This window comes from Corythoichthys intestinalis, chromosome 17 (assembly GCF_030265065.1).
Source record: "Corythoichthys intestinalis isolate RoL2023-P3 chromosome 17, ASM3026506v1, whole genome shotgun sequence".
Classification (NCBI taxonomy): Eukaryota; Metazoa; Chordata; class Actinopteri; order Syngnathiformes; family Syngnathidae; genus Corythoichthys; species Corythoichthys intestinalis.
In genome coordinates this window covers 24596427-24612794 of record NC_080411.1, presented here as the reverse complement: position 1 = coordinate 24612794, position 16368 = coordinate 24596427, and the positions used below count along the sequence as shown (strand labels likewise).

At 37.9% G+C, this 16368-nt stretch overlaps 1 protein-coding gene across 1 annotated transcript in view; it reads right to left on the bottom strand.

Moving 5' to 3' along the window:
* Positions 1–7008: 7008 nt before the first annotated feature.
* Positions 7009–16368, bottom strand: part of LOC130905827 (putative cytochrome P450 120) — a 30148-nt gene continuing 20788 nt past the window's right edge. The window contains exons 10-11 of the mRNA XM_057819541.1: positions 12352–12439; positions 7009–8617 (exon numbers count right to left, since the gene is read on the bottom strand). Of these exons, the coding sequence (XP_057675524.1) occupies positions 8456–8617; positions 12352–12439 (250 nt within the window). The 3' untranslated portion in view covers positions 7009–8455. The remainder of the gene's footprint in view (positions 8618–12351; positions 12440–16368) is intronic.

Sequence of the window (16368 nt, the reverse complement as noted above, 5' to 3'; positions counted from 1 at the left end):
CTCACAAGAAAAACGTGTCGATAAAAAAGCTACCTCTGGATCAGGTCTGCTCTTTTTCAGCCCTCGAAACTCAAGCCATGTCTTGAATTGAACATTTGTATGTTCTTCCACATCTTTACCAGTGAATTTGGCACCAGAGACATCATTTTCGGACAGAATTGGTAAGTTTAGCTCAGTAAACATTTCGTTCGTATTAGGGCTGTCAAACGCTTAAAATTTTTTTTTAGCTATTTTGATTGGGAATGCCAATTCTCTTTGCATTGAGCACTTTTTGTGAACATTATTTTTTTGAAATATAGGAATATTATTTTTGTTGTGCTTTCACTAAATGATACTGTAGCGACTTAACTGTTCCGCCCAAATGCATGATGAGAAGTTGGGCAACCATGGCTGTCAGTGGTGGCTGCAAATGATATACAGTGTGTTCTGCGTTGTGTTCATTTAACCGTGTTAAGAAAAAGATCGACTCCTGTCATTCTTCCCCACGTCGTTCACCCTAATACGCTCGCATTTCTCTGCCTTTTTGCCCTCAATATGCTAAAACGGCGTCATTGTAAACTATTTGAGGCAACGCATGAATGGGTCATTCCGTGCATGCATTAAATGCGTAAAAAATTTTAACGTGATTAATTAAAAAATTAATTACCGCCCATTAACGTGATACATTTGACAGCACTAGTTCGTACACTATTTACATGCATTTAGCATTGGAACAAACGTGAGCTTGACCCGCCTAGCAACAATTGCTAACGTCATGAATATTAATGAGCAAAAGTGATGTGTTGCGTGCGGTACGCCATTTGACAAATTAAAAAAATTTTGAATTTCAACTCTTTGCTCTGGTTGGATGTTGGTGGAGCGGGTGTGTCTATAGCAAGCTTGTGGGCGTGGCCATCTTTTGCTGTCAGAATGCGCCATTGGCAGCAAGCTTTGCTGTTTAAAAAAAATGCACAATGCTTACTCCCAAAATAAAATATTTAATCACTTGATGTCAACGCACTCATACAGCGAGTCAGGGCCGGAGGCCATCATTGTGGAGCAGTTCTCCAGAGGTTATGGCTGTAGGACATTGACAAAAAAAAAAAAAAAAGTCAATTGAGAAGCAAGCCGAGCAAAGTGTCTTGGCGGCGAGGAGTGGAGTTTATGTAGGTTGACAAAGACAAGAACTGATTGTGTGTAAAAGTATTGTAGTAATCCACAGCAAATGCACATGTATATATTTTTCAAAATTGCTTTATTTGGAGTACATACTGTGTGCTTGATGTGGGATAGTTTAAAACCGGGAAGTGGGAACCTCCAGATAGCTTTTGTCAGTGCTCATTGCCTCCGATATTAGTGAGCGTGGCAGAAGAATGAAAGGGGCAGGTACTTGCATAAAAAGGCACAGTGTGACGTCACACCGTGACCAATTCAAAATCCTTTCATTTGAAGGTATAGAGGCAATTCAGTTACAAAAGCGATTGCAAACAAATTAAAAGCAATGTAGATAATACGCTTCAACCAAGACGCTCTCATTATGATGGATAAAAAAGTGAATGTTGTTGGTAAATTACTTTAGTGCTGCTTTAAAATCTAAGGAGATCCAATGCAGAGGCACCAAAACTTAAGCTTGTTTTGAATTGACAGTCAAAAAGGTATTTATGTTGTTAGTGTCATTTAGGGCTGCAGCTATTGAATACTTTAGTAATCGAGTATTCTGCTGAGAATTCCATTGAGTCGGATAAAACATTTTTTTTTTTAAGGTAGAGAGCATTTATAAATATACATGTGAAAAGCAGCATGGAAAAATGAATGAAAACAGGACATTTCACCGAATGTTGAACCATTTTTAGACGATCACTGTTTTTATTTTACATGTACATTGTTGAAAACAGCCAACAATTGCATCTCAGATGTGACTAAACCCCCCCCCCCCCCCAACAGATTCACTCACTGCTTTCACTCAAAATAAAAAACTTAAGATCTTATAAAATAAAATAAAAAATAATAAATCTTATTTCTTACCTAAAAATGTCATTATTATACACTATATTTTTAAGTTCTAGTTAAGTTTTAAGTTGGTGAAAATTGTAAGTCCTGATTGGATTTTGAGTTTTTGCAGTGTCCAAAATAAATGTATGATACCTGCTGTATTGGAGCACATTAGGCACCAATGCTACTTGGTGTTTATTCCATCAATGACTACTAAGCTAAAATTGACAGCTTGATTATGTTTTTATTTTACACCCTCATCACTCTACAGTGCTGTGTTTTAAAAATTAAAGCTTGTATGAAAGACACTTTAGCCACGCACCAACAGTATTAGTCATAATTAATTGAAACCTAGCCCTCCGCAGGGCTGACGTTACGTTAGCAAGGTATAGTAACGTTAATCTTATTTATTAGCGCTACCTAATGTTAACCTAATTTTACCTTATCCCGAGTTTTGCTCCTCTGCTCTCGGAGTAAACGGGGTGCCTTTGGTGGGGATGCAGCGTTAAAGATATGTTTTAGTGTTATGCAAGCACTGTCTTACAGTAAATGCACGAAACCGTGTTTGCCTTGGTGTCCAGCTTGATATGCTCCCACACTTTTGACATTATCGGCTTTTTCTTGGTGCTTTTCTCTTTGCTTTCATCTTCTTCGTCATTACCTTTACATTCATGCATGGTTTAAATCAAATATTCCCGCCACCTCTATCTTGTTCCTGTACGTCAGCGTGTTGTGCCCCATTAAAAGTAATCTGGGCAAAATGTCGTGCTTAGAGCTGGCATAATTAAACGATTCCTCAAGGCGGAGAAAATTCCTCGATCACTTTTTTAAATCGAGTTACTCGAATTATTCGCTTCAGCTCTAGTGTCATTTGCATAGGAAAATACAATTTGAGAAAGGAGTGTTTCTAATTTAGAGCATGGTCACAAAATCTATTCAACTCTAAATCAAACCACTGTTAACGTTGTACAATACATACTGAACCAGACCCGGCGGCATGGGCTCTTTTTCAAGACTCAAGTTTGAAAAAAGACTTTTTGAACCCCAAATTAATTTTTATACAAAAAATAATTACAGTACATCCGAAACAAATGAATATAACAATACATTTGAGAGAAAAAGCATGTTATTTTGCCTCATTCAAATCTTAATATCTGAACATTTAAATATGTAAACTAAAGTGCAATCACATTCGTAAATGAATGGCTTCTGGTTTTTGAAATGTAAATATACCAATCTATTGTGATAAAACAACAAAATTGAAATAAATGCATAAACCATCAAAGTGAAGTCCAACTGTAACTTTAGTCTTGAAACGAATCTGAATAAGGAAAAACACTGCAATAAAATAATGCAAACTGGTTAAACTTGAGAGGAACTGAGATCTGTCATGACAGAACATCGCTTCAATGATATCTGGCGCCATCTAGCGTCGTGAATGGGAAGAGTAGCTGAGATCTGTCATGACAGAACATCGCTTCAATGATATCTGGCGCCATCTAGCGTCGTGAATGGGTATAATGTATAGACCGCGAATATAAGACGACCCCCTCTTTTTCAGTCTTATTTCAATGCAAAAAAACACTGTGTTATATTCGAGCCAATACGGTATTTTAAAAATTGAGTTTTATTTTTGTTACCCGAACGTCTGAAGTATGCTCAAACTGTTAGCTCTTTTAAATAGGGCTAAAAACGCTTTTGTTTAGCACTGCATATCTATAACTGTCTATATATTTCAATCTACCTGCTTTCTATTCCTCTTGTTTTTGCTGATTGCTGATTTCAATTATTATTATTTGTAGTAGTTTTTGTTTTATTTTTATTTTATTTATTTTTATTCTGTGATTAAATGCGATCTTTTGTCTTCGTTTCTACGTTGTGTTGATTTAAATGTGATTTTTATGATCTTCATGTGATGTAAAGCACTTTGAATTGCCTTGTGTTGAATTGTGCTATATAAATAAATTTGCCTTGCCTTTGTTTCATATTGCACGCTATATGGAACGTTGTAAGATTAGTCACCAATTTGTAAGGGCATACGTCGCTATTTGTAAGATTACCAACGGCCTCGGGTTGACAGGTATGTTTTCGTTTGTCTTATAGATTTTACCACTTGTGACTTCAGTGACGGAAAATATTTCAGTGCACTGATGTAGTAATGTACAGGTAATAACGCCACTGTTCAGCCTAAATTTACGTTGAAGTACTGCCCCCCCCCCCCCCCCCCAAAAAAAAATGTAATGCCCCCCCCCGTAATTGCTTTCTGCAGACGGGTCTGTACCGAACTATACATTTGTATCTCTAAAGCATCTCAAGATGTTATAATCTGGTAATGTGCAGCATGAGTACATAATCAGATCTATTTTTAGCTTGTAAATGAATGAAGGTGAGAAGCCAGTTTGACAGTCAAATGAATGTCAAGATCTCCGCGTAATAGACCTAGTGCAGCAATTGCAGAAGAGTGTATTTGTGCAGCACAGGAAGATAAATGAGACAATTAAACACAACTTGATGGCACCTCAGTGACTAATGATGTTTCCTTCCTCCCTGTCTAAGGACACGCAAACACACTTGATAGTAAGTAAGCAGTGAGGAGTCTATGCGTGAGTATGTTTCTTGTGGAGATAAGTCTATTTTCCGGTTTCCGTTAATATACTGTACGTAATAGACTAAACTTTAATGGTTTTGACAACAAATGTAGGCTTAGAGTTTTCCACTTGTTTAATAGTGATGTTTGTTAGTCTTTCCTGCAGTTATAAAATGATAAGATACCAAAAATTGAGGAAGGAGGTAATAAACTAGTACCGCTTTAAAACACATGTTTTTACATATACTCAGATTGTTGACTATTACACTCATTGCATGTAAACAGATACGCATTGCACACAAATACTGTCATGTGAGTCTTGTTTGTGTGTTAGCAATGAGTGAGTTGACTTCCTGCTGTGTTAAAGCTGGGAAGAGTGGAATCCCATGCGATAACTAGCTTCCCTCGTTAAAATGGCCCGTGGGCTTTGTTGTGCCATCTGCCGTGTGCCACCATCCTACAGTACCTCCTGTTGACGCGCCAATTTGAGCTCCTTGTTCACGGACACCACGTTTATATCACCGTATGTATTACTGGCTGCATGGTTGTGCTGCCAAGTAGCAGACAAATTAGATGTCCCTGAGACTGGACTAAAATAGCCTTATAAATGAATCTCTGTTCAAAATCATGTTATCGCACAAAAGTAATCTATACCAGTTACTTTAGGCAATGTACAAAACATTTAACACATTACGTAAAAATAACTGTCACTGTAATGTATGAGAGAATGTGTAAATGAACGATTGTATGCACACAATTGGACACTTGAGCTGCTACTTGCTGTACAATGAGTGGCACTGTGTTGCTATATTTCATGAACGCGCAAGTTAAATTTGACTTAAACCTTATTTGCTCGCCACATTCTTTGGTAAATTGCACTGATTGTATTATATGCTGGTCATAAGGAAGCTCACATAAATAAGGGCAATGATCTTTCAGCTTTACACATACAAAAGAATGGCAATACAGTGGTATGAAAAAGTTTCTGAACCTTTTGGAATTTCTCACATTTCTGCATAAAATCACCCTCAAACGGGATGTGATCTTTGTCAAAATTACACAAATGTAAAAACAGTGTCTGCTTTAACTAAAACCACCCGAATATTTATAGGTTTTCATATTTCAATGAGGATAGCATGTAAACAATGACAGAAGGGGGAATGATAAGTAAGTGAACCCTCTGCCTAATTTTTATCATACAATTTTTAAAACGTAACGTTGTGCCCAATCACTGATGAATGGTTTAAAGCTGCCTTGCCCATTATAAAACGCACACCTAGTAAGAATTGTCTTGATGAAAAGCATTGTCTAATGTACATCATGGCTCGGTTAAAATAGCTGTCTGAAGACCTGCAAACAAGGATTGTTGATTTGTATAAAGCTGCGAAAGGATACAAAACCATCTCTAAAAGTCTGGATGTTCATCAATCAACAGTAAGAGAAGTCTACAAATGAAGACAGTTTGGCACTGTTGCTTCTCTCCCAAGGAGTGGCCGTCCACCAAAGATGACGCCACAAGTTCAGCGCAGAATACCCAGAGAGGTGTCTACTAAAGACTTACAGAAATCACTGGCAATGTCCAACATCTATGCGCACACATCAACTATATGTAAAACTATGGCCAAGAATGGTGTTCATGGGAGGACTCCATGGAGGTAGCCACTGCTGTCTAAAAATAGCATTGTTGCTCATTTATTGTTCGCAAAAAGGCACTTGGACATTCCACAGAAGTTTTGGCAAAATATTTTGTGGAATGATGACAAACCGAAGTTGCATTGTTTGGGAGTAACACACAATGCCATTTGTGGAGGAAAATTGGAACAGCTCTCCAACATCAACGCTTCATCCCCACCGTGAAGCCTGGTGGAGGAAGCATCATGATTTGGGGCTGTTTTGCTACCTCAGAGTCTGGACAACTTGCAATCATTAATGGTAGAATGAATTCAAAAGTTTATCAGGCTGTTTTGCAGGAAAACCTGAGGCCGTCTGTACGACATTTGAAGGTAAAAAGAGGATGGATGCTGCAACAAGACAATTATCCAAAACAGAATGGTTTCAGAAAAGAACAGAATACACATTCTGGAGTGGCAAAGTCAAAGTCCAGACTTGTACCCCATTGAGATGCTGTGGCATGACCTAAAAACAGCGATTCATGCCAGACATCCCAGGAATCTGACTGAACTACAGCAGTTTTGTAGAGATGATTGGGCCAAGATTAGTTCTGATCGATGTGCCAGAATGATCTGCAGCTACAGGAAGCTTCTGGTTGAAGTTATTGCTGCCAAAGGGTGGTTACTTCATCTAGAATCAATTCATCTAGAATCTAGGGGCACAAAATATTTAATGTGATGGTTCACTTATTTTTCCCCCTTCTGTCATTGTTTGCATACTATCCTCATTAAACCTATAAATGTTGTTGTTTTAGTTAAAGCAGACACTTTTTTTTCATCTGTGTGATTTTGACAAAGATCAGATCATATTTGATGGTGATTTTTTGCAGAAATGTGAGAATATAGATACTTTTTCATACCACTGTATGATTCATACCCATCAAAATGTAACTGAATGTAACATGAGGGGATTGCAGTGACGTTACACTTTCAAAATTTACATGACAGCGAAGCGTGCTGAATATTTTGTCTGCCATTGTGCTCACCCTCTTTTAAATGGATACAGCAGGGTAAAACAAACATGAAGGAAAATGCATCATCAAAAGGAGGAGGGCATTAGGAAGAGTGGCTGTGGCTTGTTGTCATCAATTGTTGTCAAGAGATGCTGCTGGTGGATGAAGGCCAATGAGTCATCCTACTCTTACGGCACAAAATTATATGTGGGATATCAGTCTCAATGTTTCCAACCTTCCCTAATATTAAGGTATATTACAGCTGAAAAAAAAATCTCTACCATGTATTATGTATTCGTACACAGACTACTACTGTAATTTCTTAATAATAATTTTATAGTAATTAATACCAGGTATATTTATTGTGTGAATATTATTTCTATCTTACGTTAACTACGCTACCATTAATGTTATGCTGGTAATTTTTCTGCTTGTATTTACACCCAAAAAAAATAAAAAACACAAGATATAAACATATATTTGAATATTCACCCAAAAAAACAAAAACAAAATACTTTTCACTGCTACATTTTATAATTACACTTGAGAGTAATAGTGAAAGACCATGACCGATAAATATTGAGCTGTAAACGTGCTTTATTCCTAACTAATTATTCGCTAATTGTCAGTAAGAGACATCTAATAAATAGCTTTCACTTGAGTGATGATTCATTTAAAAAAAAAAAAAAAAAAAATTAATCCTCCACACGGAGCATTCTGGCATTAACATGTGGTTCACAAGACACACATACAGACATTCAGCTGCCAAGTGAACCCTTAAAAAAAATAACCAGGTTGGTGTGCGTGTGTGAAAGAGAGCGAGCATACTAAAAGGATGCAAGTCAGTGTCGGTATGACGAATTGTTGCTAAGCAGCGCTGGTTGCTAGGTGGTGAAGCGTAGAGGAAAAAGGGGGGAACCATGGGGGGACACTTTTGCAGTCATTGATGCAACCTGAGGGTTTACCTCAATGTGTGTGTCTGTTTTTAAATGAACTAAAACACCTCTGCTTAAGGAAAACACTATTTCTGTTAAAGGCTCTGGTGACAATAACATTGAGTAAACTATAATCGTGTCTATCTATTTAACCTTATTATTAAATAATTTTATGCATCAGTCAGAAATCTACTTGTTTTGTGTTTACAGTACTTTGGAGAGTCACATTAATACTACACAGTCTTTCCAAAAAGCAGCAGTGGACATCTCTTTGGGCTTGCTTCAGTCTCCTTATGCGTTATGGTTTTTAGTACCCGTTTTATTTCCCTCTTCCCTTCTCTACGTGGTGTTGTTTTCGTTGGTTCTGTCAAGATCCATTTTGGTGAAGGAGACAGTGGGGGGGTTTGCCGGCCTAGACACAGGCAGCCATTTGTAGTCCAGGTTTTGTGAGGGCGGGTCCAGACACCAGTCATAGTGTTTTAAGAGATACATGCATGCTTCCTGTGCCAAAACACATCACATTACATTTGTTCACATTCCACAAAGTACAACAGAAATGCATTTTGACCTATTTTCATCAATGTGTGTCATTTTTTTTTCACACTGACGTCATTATTTAGCATTATACTCCCATTAAATAATACGTCACTGTGTTTCTTTCTGCTCCACGTCAAGAGAACCCCCTTAATCCTGTTGTATTCTTTGCACACGCTGATATCAAAGCTGCTCTTCCCTATTGGCTAAAATCTAACCACGCGACCAACATGCCACAATGTCCAGACATACATAGTTGGCCCACCACCGTCTGATTTATGAATGAAGATTATCCAGATTGAAGGGGGAGGGGCAGGATGAAAACGCCGGGGGAAGACGAAGGGGGCGAAAGAAGTGATGGAAGATCAGGATGAGGGAGGAGGACGGGGGAAGGCGATGAGTCACATCTATGACCTAGATCCCTGCGGTCTACTTTTCACACTGGTCACGCCCTCTTGTGTGGATGCGCGTGTACTAGTATGTAGGGAGTATGTCTATTTTCTAGCTATAAACCTATGAACAACATTGAGTGGGAAATAAAACCAAATTACTCCAATAGTTCATTTGCATTATTGTTCATCATATCATCACTCAATATTGACGCTTCTAAAGTACTATTCAAATCCTCGGGTTCTTAGTTGAACATTGACTTTAGTGTTTTCCTCCTTCTACATTTGTGTGGGTAATCATTCTAAAGCAAAGGCAATGATTGTTTTAGTTTCTGTTTGACTTTTTAGTCATGATGCGGCACCCTAATGGTGTCAATATTAAAAGGCAACAAAAAGAGTTTAAATCCTAGAACCTATTTGACAATATTTTCAAATGCTTTTGATAGAAAGTGAGACTGGTATTTTTATTAGCACAGTATAATGATTGTGAGAATGTGATTTAAGAACAGTTTTGTCTTAGTATAAGAATTCAAAACGTCATCGGTGATAGTGAATATTGGTTGCTTCAGTAGGTTGTGCAAATTTGAATGTAGGCCCAAGTTCTGAAGTGCAATTAAATACAAGTATGGCAAGAGTACTAGACCTGGGCAATATTGTCAATACGTATTTGAGTATGTCATATGCGCACTGTTATGTTACCACTACATCACTACTTGCTGCTAGTCACATAGTCGCTTTATTCCCAATCGGTATACACTAAAACCTGTAATTTTTAGATTACCTTTGTTGTGATGCTGATGTCATGTGATGCACGTTATGGCGAAGCTTTAAAGGGAGCCAGAAAGACTTGTAGTTCTTAAAGGATAAACGTTATTATGAGTTAAAATAATTTAAAATGAAAACCTATCTTGATGTTTTCGTTTTTATACAATTTGTAAAATTTGTTTAACGAGTAGGTTGCGATTGTTGTTGATGTCGCAGGGCGGTGACATCACTGGGTTACGTTGCCGGGCGCAAAGAGTATGACTCTTGAGACAGAAACACGTAATCTATTCAGCCCTTTCAATTTGAACCAGAGAGGAACATGAATGAGCAGGACAGCACTGTCGATATTTTACAAAACGCGCAGCAAAAGAAAAATGAACAGGAAAGACGGGATGAGACGAGCGTAGGACAAAACCAGTGTTCTGCCAAAATGTGCTACACCGGTGAAACGTCTACAAGAGGCGAATTTGACACCCAAAGTACTACCGTGCGCTTTTAGCTTGTTTTGTTTAGATGCATACAACCAGAGCATATGAAAGATGCCTGAAGAAAATACTTAAACGTCGTAATATCAGATAAGGGTGGTTTAAATACACTACGTGACTAATGTGAAAATTACAAGTTCTATTCTATTCTACCACAAGAAAACACAATGCTTAAAAGTATGAGAGCGAAACACATGCAAAAAGTATTCTGAGGCACTGAAAAGTTCATAAATGCTCAATAAAACCACAAATAGTAAGTACTCGCCACTTTTAACCTATGTGCGCATGTGTTGGGCATCTCGTCGCGTAGGAAGGAATTGCAGAGCACCGGTAGTGTTCGTCTAGGGACAGTGACAAACTACGTCATCCGCCTGAGGGTCCATTGTGCGCGTAAAACATGGCGCCCTCCGTAGGTTAAAATATGTGTTAAATATTATAGATTTTTAAATCAATGGCAATATTTGTTCTAATAACATATTTTAGTAAAAGAGAACAATTGTGGCATATTACAGCCTACAATTCTTTCAGTCCGAGGTTCCCTTTAAGTCTTGTTGTACTCTGTACAATGACACTAAAGGCTTTCTAATCTATTCTATATTGCAATATGAAGTGACAAAATACGTATATCACAATATGATGTTCGGTTTCCAATGTATTTGAAATTTTCTAACTTTATAATTATTTATTTTGTCAATTTTTTCAGAAACATCACAGGTCAAGGTCACATACATGTATGATTCACGTTTGAAACAGGCCGCAACCATAGACAATGGACATCTCATTGAATTGAGCGTGCCACAATACAATACTACAATCATCATACAGGTAGTCCCCGGGTTACTATGTACCTGACTCATGTGATTTCGGCTTTACGACATTCTGTCTCCAATCGTTTTTTTTTTTTTTTTTTTTTTAAGTCGTGTAAACACTATCTAGTTCCCATTGCCGTTCTTCATGTCAGGATCCCCTCTTCCCCCAGCAGCATCACTGCTGTCCTGCAGTTTCTGACGGCATCAGGTCCAACTTCCTTGCTCTGATGCTGCTGCTTCTGCTGCTGCTGCTTCTCCTCCGGTGCAACCCCTTTTTGTGAGTCCCAATCCAGATTTAGGAGTTCGGACGGCGGGCTCACGTTGAGAGAGGCAAAGCTGGCGACCTTTCCACAGTGCCCTTTTCTCTCAGCAAGGCGACTGACTCGTGAGTAAAGCCCGAATAGTCATTCAATATAACAGCATTTAACACAACATACCTCACAGTATGTTATTTTTTACTTTATCTTATTAATATGATGTATAATACATGTTTTTTGATAGTTATTTTAAGATTTAGATGGTATTTAGGGGTACTTTAAGGGTTAATTCTGACTTACACAAAAGTCAGGTTGCATCGTCAACGTTGGAACGGAACTCATTCATAACCCAGGGCCTACCTGTATTCACTTTTTTTTTTTTTTTTAAACTGATTTTCGACGGGTTGTTATAAACGTCAAATACATAGGTCTAGCTATATGGCTATAGCTAGCAGCTTTAATTCCTGAAGATTTTTGATTCCATTTGTTTTCATTTATCTGGAAAGTTTGGCAAGCATTGCCAAATACATTGCAACCGTATTGCAATATGCCTTTGCCATATTGGATCAAATCGCAATACGCTTCAAGCCCTAACGGGAACTGTAGTCGGGCGTGAGCAAGTATCAATTCCATTTTCAGGGTGCTCAAAACTCCTGACATCCTGGTTTTTCTCTTACACAGCTATCTTGCTTATCTTTGTTTCTCCATCAATGTGTGCAGAAGTTGCTGTATCTCTTGAGAATATTCGGTACGGTTATACGGATTCCTGCTTTTGGGATTGGTTAATGATTTCAAGTGGAAATTCTATAGCTGGGAATAGAGGCTCACTCTCTGATATTGTTGACACACTTAACACTCAATTTCGATTTAATCAATGATAGGTCACAATTGTTTTCACATCTGTCATCTTTCAACATTCTGTTTTTCATTCAATTCAATGTTCTAAAAACTTGGGTATTCAAATATGACATTTGGTGTATTTTAGTTCTTGCTCACCTTAAGGAAGACGTCTGTAAGTTTCATACCAATGCAATTTCGAGATCCACTGCCGAAGGAACAAAGGAAGTGCTTGTGGTCTGCATTCCTATGCAAAAAGCATAGTTAAATACTTGCTGGAAAATGCGAAATATGTGCAGAGAGGGTTAAAGGACAAAGAATTCAATAGTTTCCTAGGCATGAGTGCCCACGTAAAGATTGTGTTCATTGCAATGGGGAGAACAGTGATCGCTTCATGCTGTAAGATGAACACAATGATTGAACTGTATCAGGAGTAAGAAAAGTACTATATGACATGTTACCATCACATTAAAATAGAGATAGGATGACAATTTTCAACATACATTGCTCATTGAAGCACTAATGACGACTATTTTGACTTCATACATGTCAGCCGTCTTGGATTTGAAGTGCAGTTAAATGCAATATCCTTTTATTGAGCTTTATTAAAATAAGTACCGTTCTGCATTGTGCCTAGCCGAACACTGAACGAGAAGCGTCAGATAACATCATTCTAAATCCTAATGGACCCCATATTTACAATACAACTTTATACAATTAGTTTTTTAAAAGATACTTTAAAATAAAGAGATGATAACAGGAGGTTTCGCTATAATGTCCTGACGCAGACCCACACGCCCACCCCGATCACTACTAATGCATCCTGAAACCTGAGCTCTGATTAAAGGAAAACAGGAAGCATTAGTGAGTTCTGTGTGTGTGAGGGTGTGTGTAAGACCTTGTGAGAGTTCTTGCAACCCTCAATAATAGTTTAATGCACTAGAAGGCTGACCGTGAAAAAGCAGGATGTGTAGCAGACAATTCTGAGAGAGAGATAGGAAGTCTCTTGAAGAAATCCAACATAATCAATCAAACATAAAGAAAGCAGAGGAAGTGATTGAGAGACGTGGACTCTATTCCAAACCTTGACACTAATAATAATAAAACATTGCCTATGGTGCCCCCACATTTTTGCCTTGCAAGCTACTATTTCAAACCAATGACATAAATGATATACATCAGGGTTCACCAAATCTGGACGTCGATGCCATCTATCCTGTCGTGTTTTCTACGTCTCGATCTCCTAACACACCTGAATCAAATGATTATGTCATCAGCAACCTCTCCAGAAGCCTGATAATGATCCTGATTATTTGATTCAGGTGTGTTGGAGGAGGGAGACATGGAAAACACGACAGGAAAAGTGGCTCCGAGGTCCTGATTTAGTGAACCCTGATATACATTACATACATATGCGTATACTTAAACATTATGGAGGTGTCTGAAATTTACGTCATACTGTAGGTGCACTATGTTGTTGTCATTTTGGCCCACTCTAGACGGATAGTCTCTAGATTTAACAGTCTCCCGGGTCTGTCTCTGAGCAACATGGAGTTGAAGCCCCTCCAAACATTTTCTATTGGATTTAGGTCTGGCGACTGGCTAGGCCACTCCAGTACCTTGATATGGTTCTTACAGAGGCACTCTGTGATTATCCTGGCTGTGTGTTTTGGTCATTGTCATATTGAAAGACCCAGCCACGATTTCTCTTCAATGCTCTGACTGAGGGAAGGAGGTTGTAGTTCAAAATCTGGCAATATATGGCTCCATTTAGCATCTACTTTGATACAGTGCCTTGCTACTGTCCCCTTTATAGAAAAGAACCCCTAAAGCATGATGTTTCCACTCTGTTTCACAGTAGGGATGGTGCTCTTGGGTTTGTACTCTTCCTCCTTTTCCTCCAAACATGGGGAGTGAAGTTTCGACCTCTCTTTTGACACCTCTTTGGTTTTGCCCATGGAGTCTGACTATTTAAGAGTGATAATTGGGACTAGAGGTGGCTTTTCAAAGGCAAAGGTAAGGGTCTTGCTGACTGCCAGGTGTTGGAATACTTATGAGCAGCAATGAAATACAACTTAATTATTTAGAAATCAGATAAAGTCATTTCCTGAATTTGTCTTTTTAAATTTTTCCCTCACAATGGAAATACACCTAGCGTGTAAATTTGAGAAACCTACATAATGATTAAGTGGGTGAAAAAAATTGCAGTTTTCAAATACTGTATTTATGTTCCTGTGTATACATACATAACTGTGTACAACACTATAACGTTCGTAATATGCAGTACAGTGATCCCTTGTTTTTCGCGGTTAATGGGGACCAGAACCGGCAGTGATAAGAGAAAAAACGTGATGTAGCTCCCCTTCCCCCACCCCCCCTTTTTTTTTTTTGCTTGTGTTTTCAATGTATTTATTCAGGTTTTGTATTGGAAAGATATACAGTGGTACCTATACATACAATCGCTTTGACACACAATCTTTTCGATATCCGACGTAAAATTTGACCAGCCATTTGTTTCTACATCCGACAACATGCTTGAAATACGACGGTTTATGACAGCACCGCAGTTTCTTTGTTTTGCCAGAAGACGGACGCACGGCGGATTTTCTTGTGTGAGAAATCAACATTTCTTCCAAGAAGGCTAGTCCAGGTGATAAAAAAAAGGAAAAGGTGACGCTTACCATTGAAATGAAGATGGAAATGCCAGAAAAATATAAGCATGGTATGCGCATCTGTGAACTGGCTCGACAATATGGCCGTAGAATGTCGATCTCGACGGTCCTCCTCCGATCTCCGTTCGCCAGTCTTTATATGTTAAGGTGACAATTATTATTGTGGGAACATCGCTAAAGAAATCGCCAGCTTTTCTAATCATTTATTCCACCAACTTGTGCAACAAAACACGCCTACTCTCCGCTTCAGTTGACGCCAGCAACAAAACATTAAAAGATAAAGTAAAATAGAGCCGCACTCTCTATCTCACCATAACGTCAGCCACGCAGTGCATTCAGGTACAGCAAAAACATCCGCCAAATTAGAACCTGATTCGTTACATTTTTACAAGAATTATTACTATTATTATAATATAATTCCAAATGTTTATTTATAATTTATTTGTTTTGCTATGTGTAATTGCCATTTGTAATAGTACCAACAGTATTTATTAAGGTTTTAGTGTTGGTTTTCGGGCTGTGGAAGGTATTAATGGAATTATAATGTATTCTTATGGGAAAATACTGCTCGACATGCGACCATTTCGACATACAACAAGGTCCCGGAACAAATTAGCTTCATAAGTAGAGGTACCACTGTGTATGACATGTTTTTTCACTTTTTTTCCCAAAGTATAATTTTAGAAAAATAAATAAAAAATAAATCTATTAAATCATTTTAAAGCAATTCTAATGTAATAATTATGATAAGTTTTAAACATGTTACTGTCCCAATTATTTTAAAAAAAGAATAAAGCAGAAAAATGCTTGGCTTTATTAAATGTTTCATTGAGTAAGTACAGTCAAATCTGCTCAAGCTTACACTAACACACACAATGTTTAACAAATTAAATGATGATTGACACATGCGGTGCTTTGAAGTTTGCTTCTGTGGCAAGATCACTGATTAAACGTCTGTCAATCATCGTTAACTTAAGCAACTCCAGTGATAGCTCGAGATAGCTAGCTTTTTTTTTTCTTTTTTTTTCTTTCTTTTAATTGAAAAAAATCCGCGATGGACTGAGGGCGCAAAGTTTTAAGCGCAAAGTAGTGAGGGATCACTGTTTATTGGATACACGATTATTTTCCTGACATACACAAAATATTCTGTATTTTGGCACATAGAAACCTTATGTCACACAACAATTGAGATTTCTTTTGGTCATTAATTTGCTCAGACAACAATGGGAACTCATTTGGAGGCTTTTGCTTTAAAAAAAAAAAAAAAAAGTATTAAAGTCGTCTTTACGAAAACTAGGACAGAGCTTTTTAGCCAGGCACTCTCTGAGATCCAATATCTATTATGTGCACTGCAATACTACCTGTGGGATTCTTGGATTTGGATCCATTGAATATTATGAGAACAGTGCTGGAAAAGCACACAAGTGTAAAATTTTGGTGATATTCAAATACAGAATAAAATTTTCAAGCAACACAATTTTCAAAATTTGGTACTAATGACCAC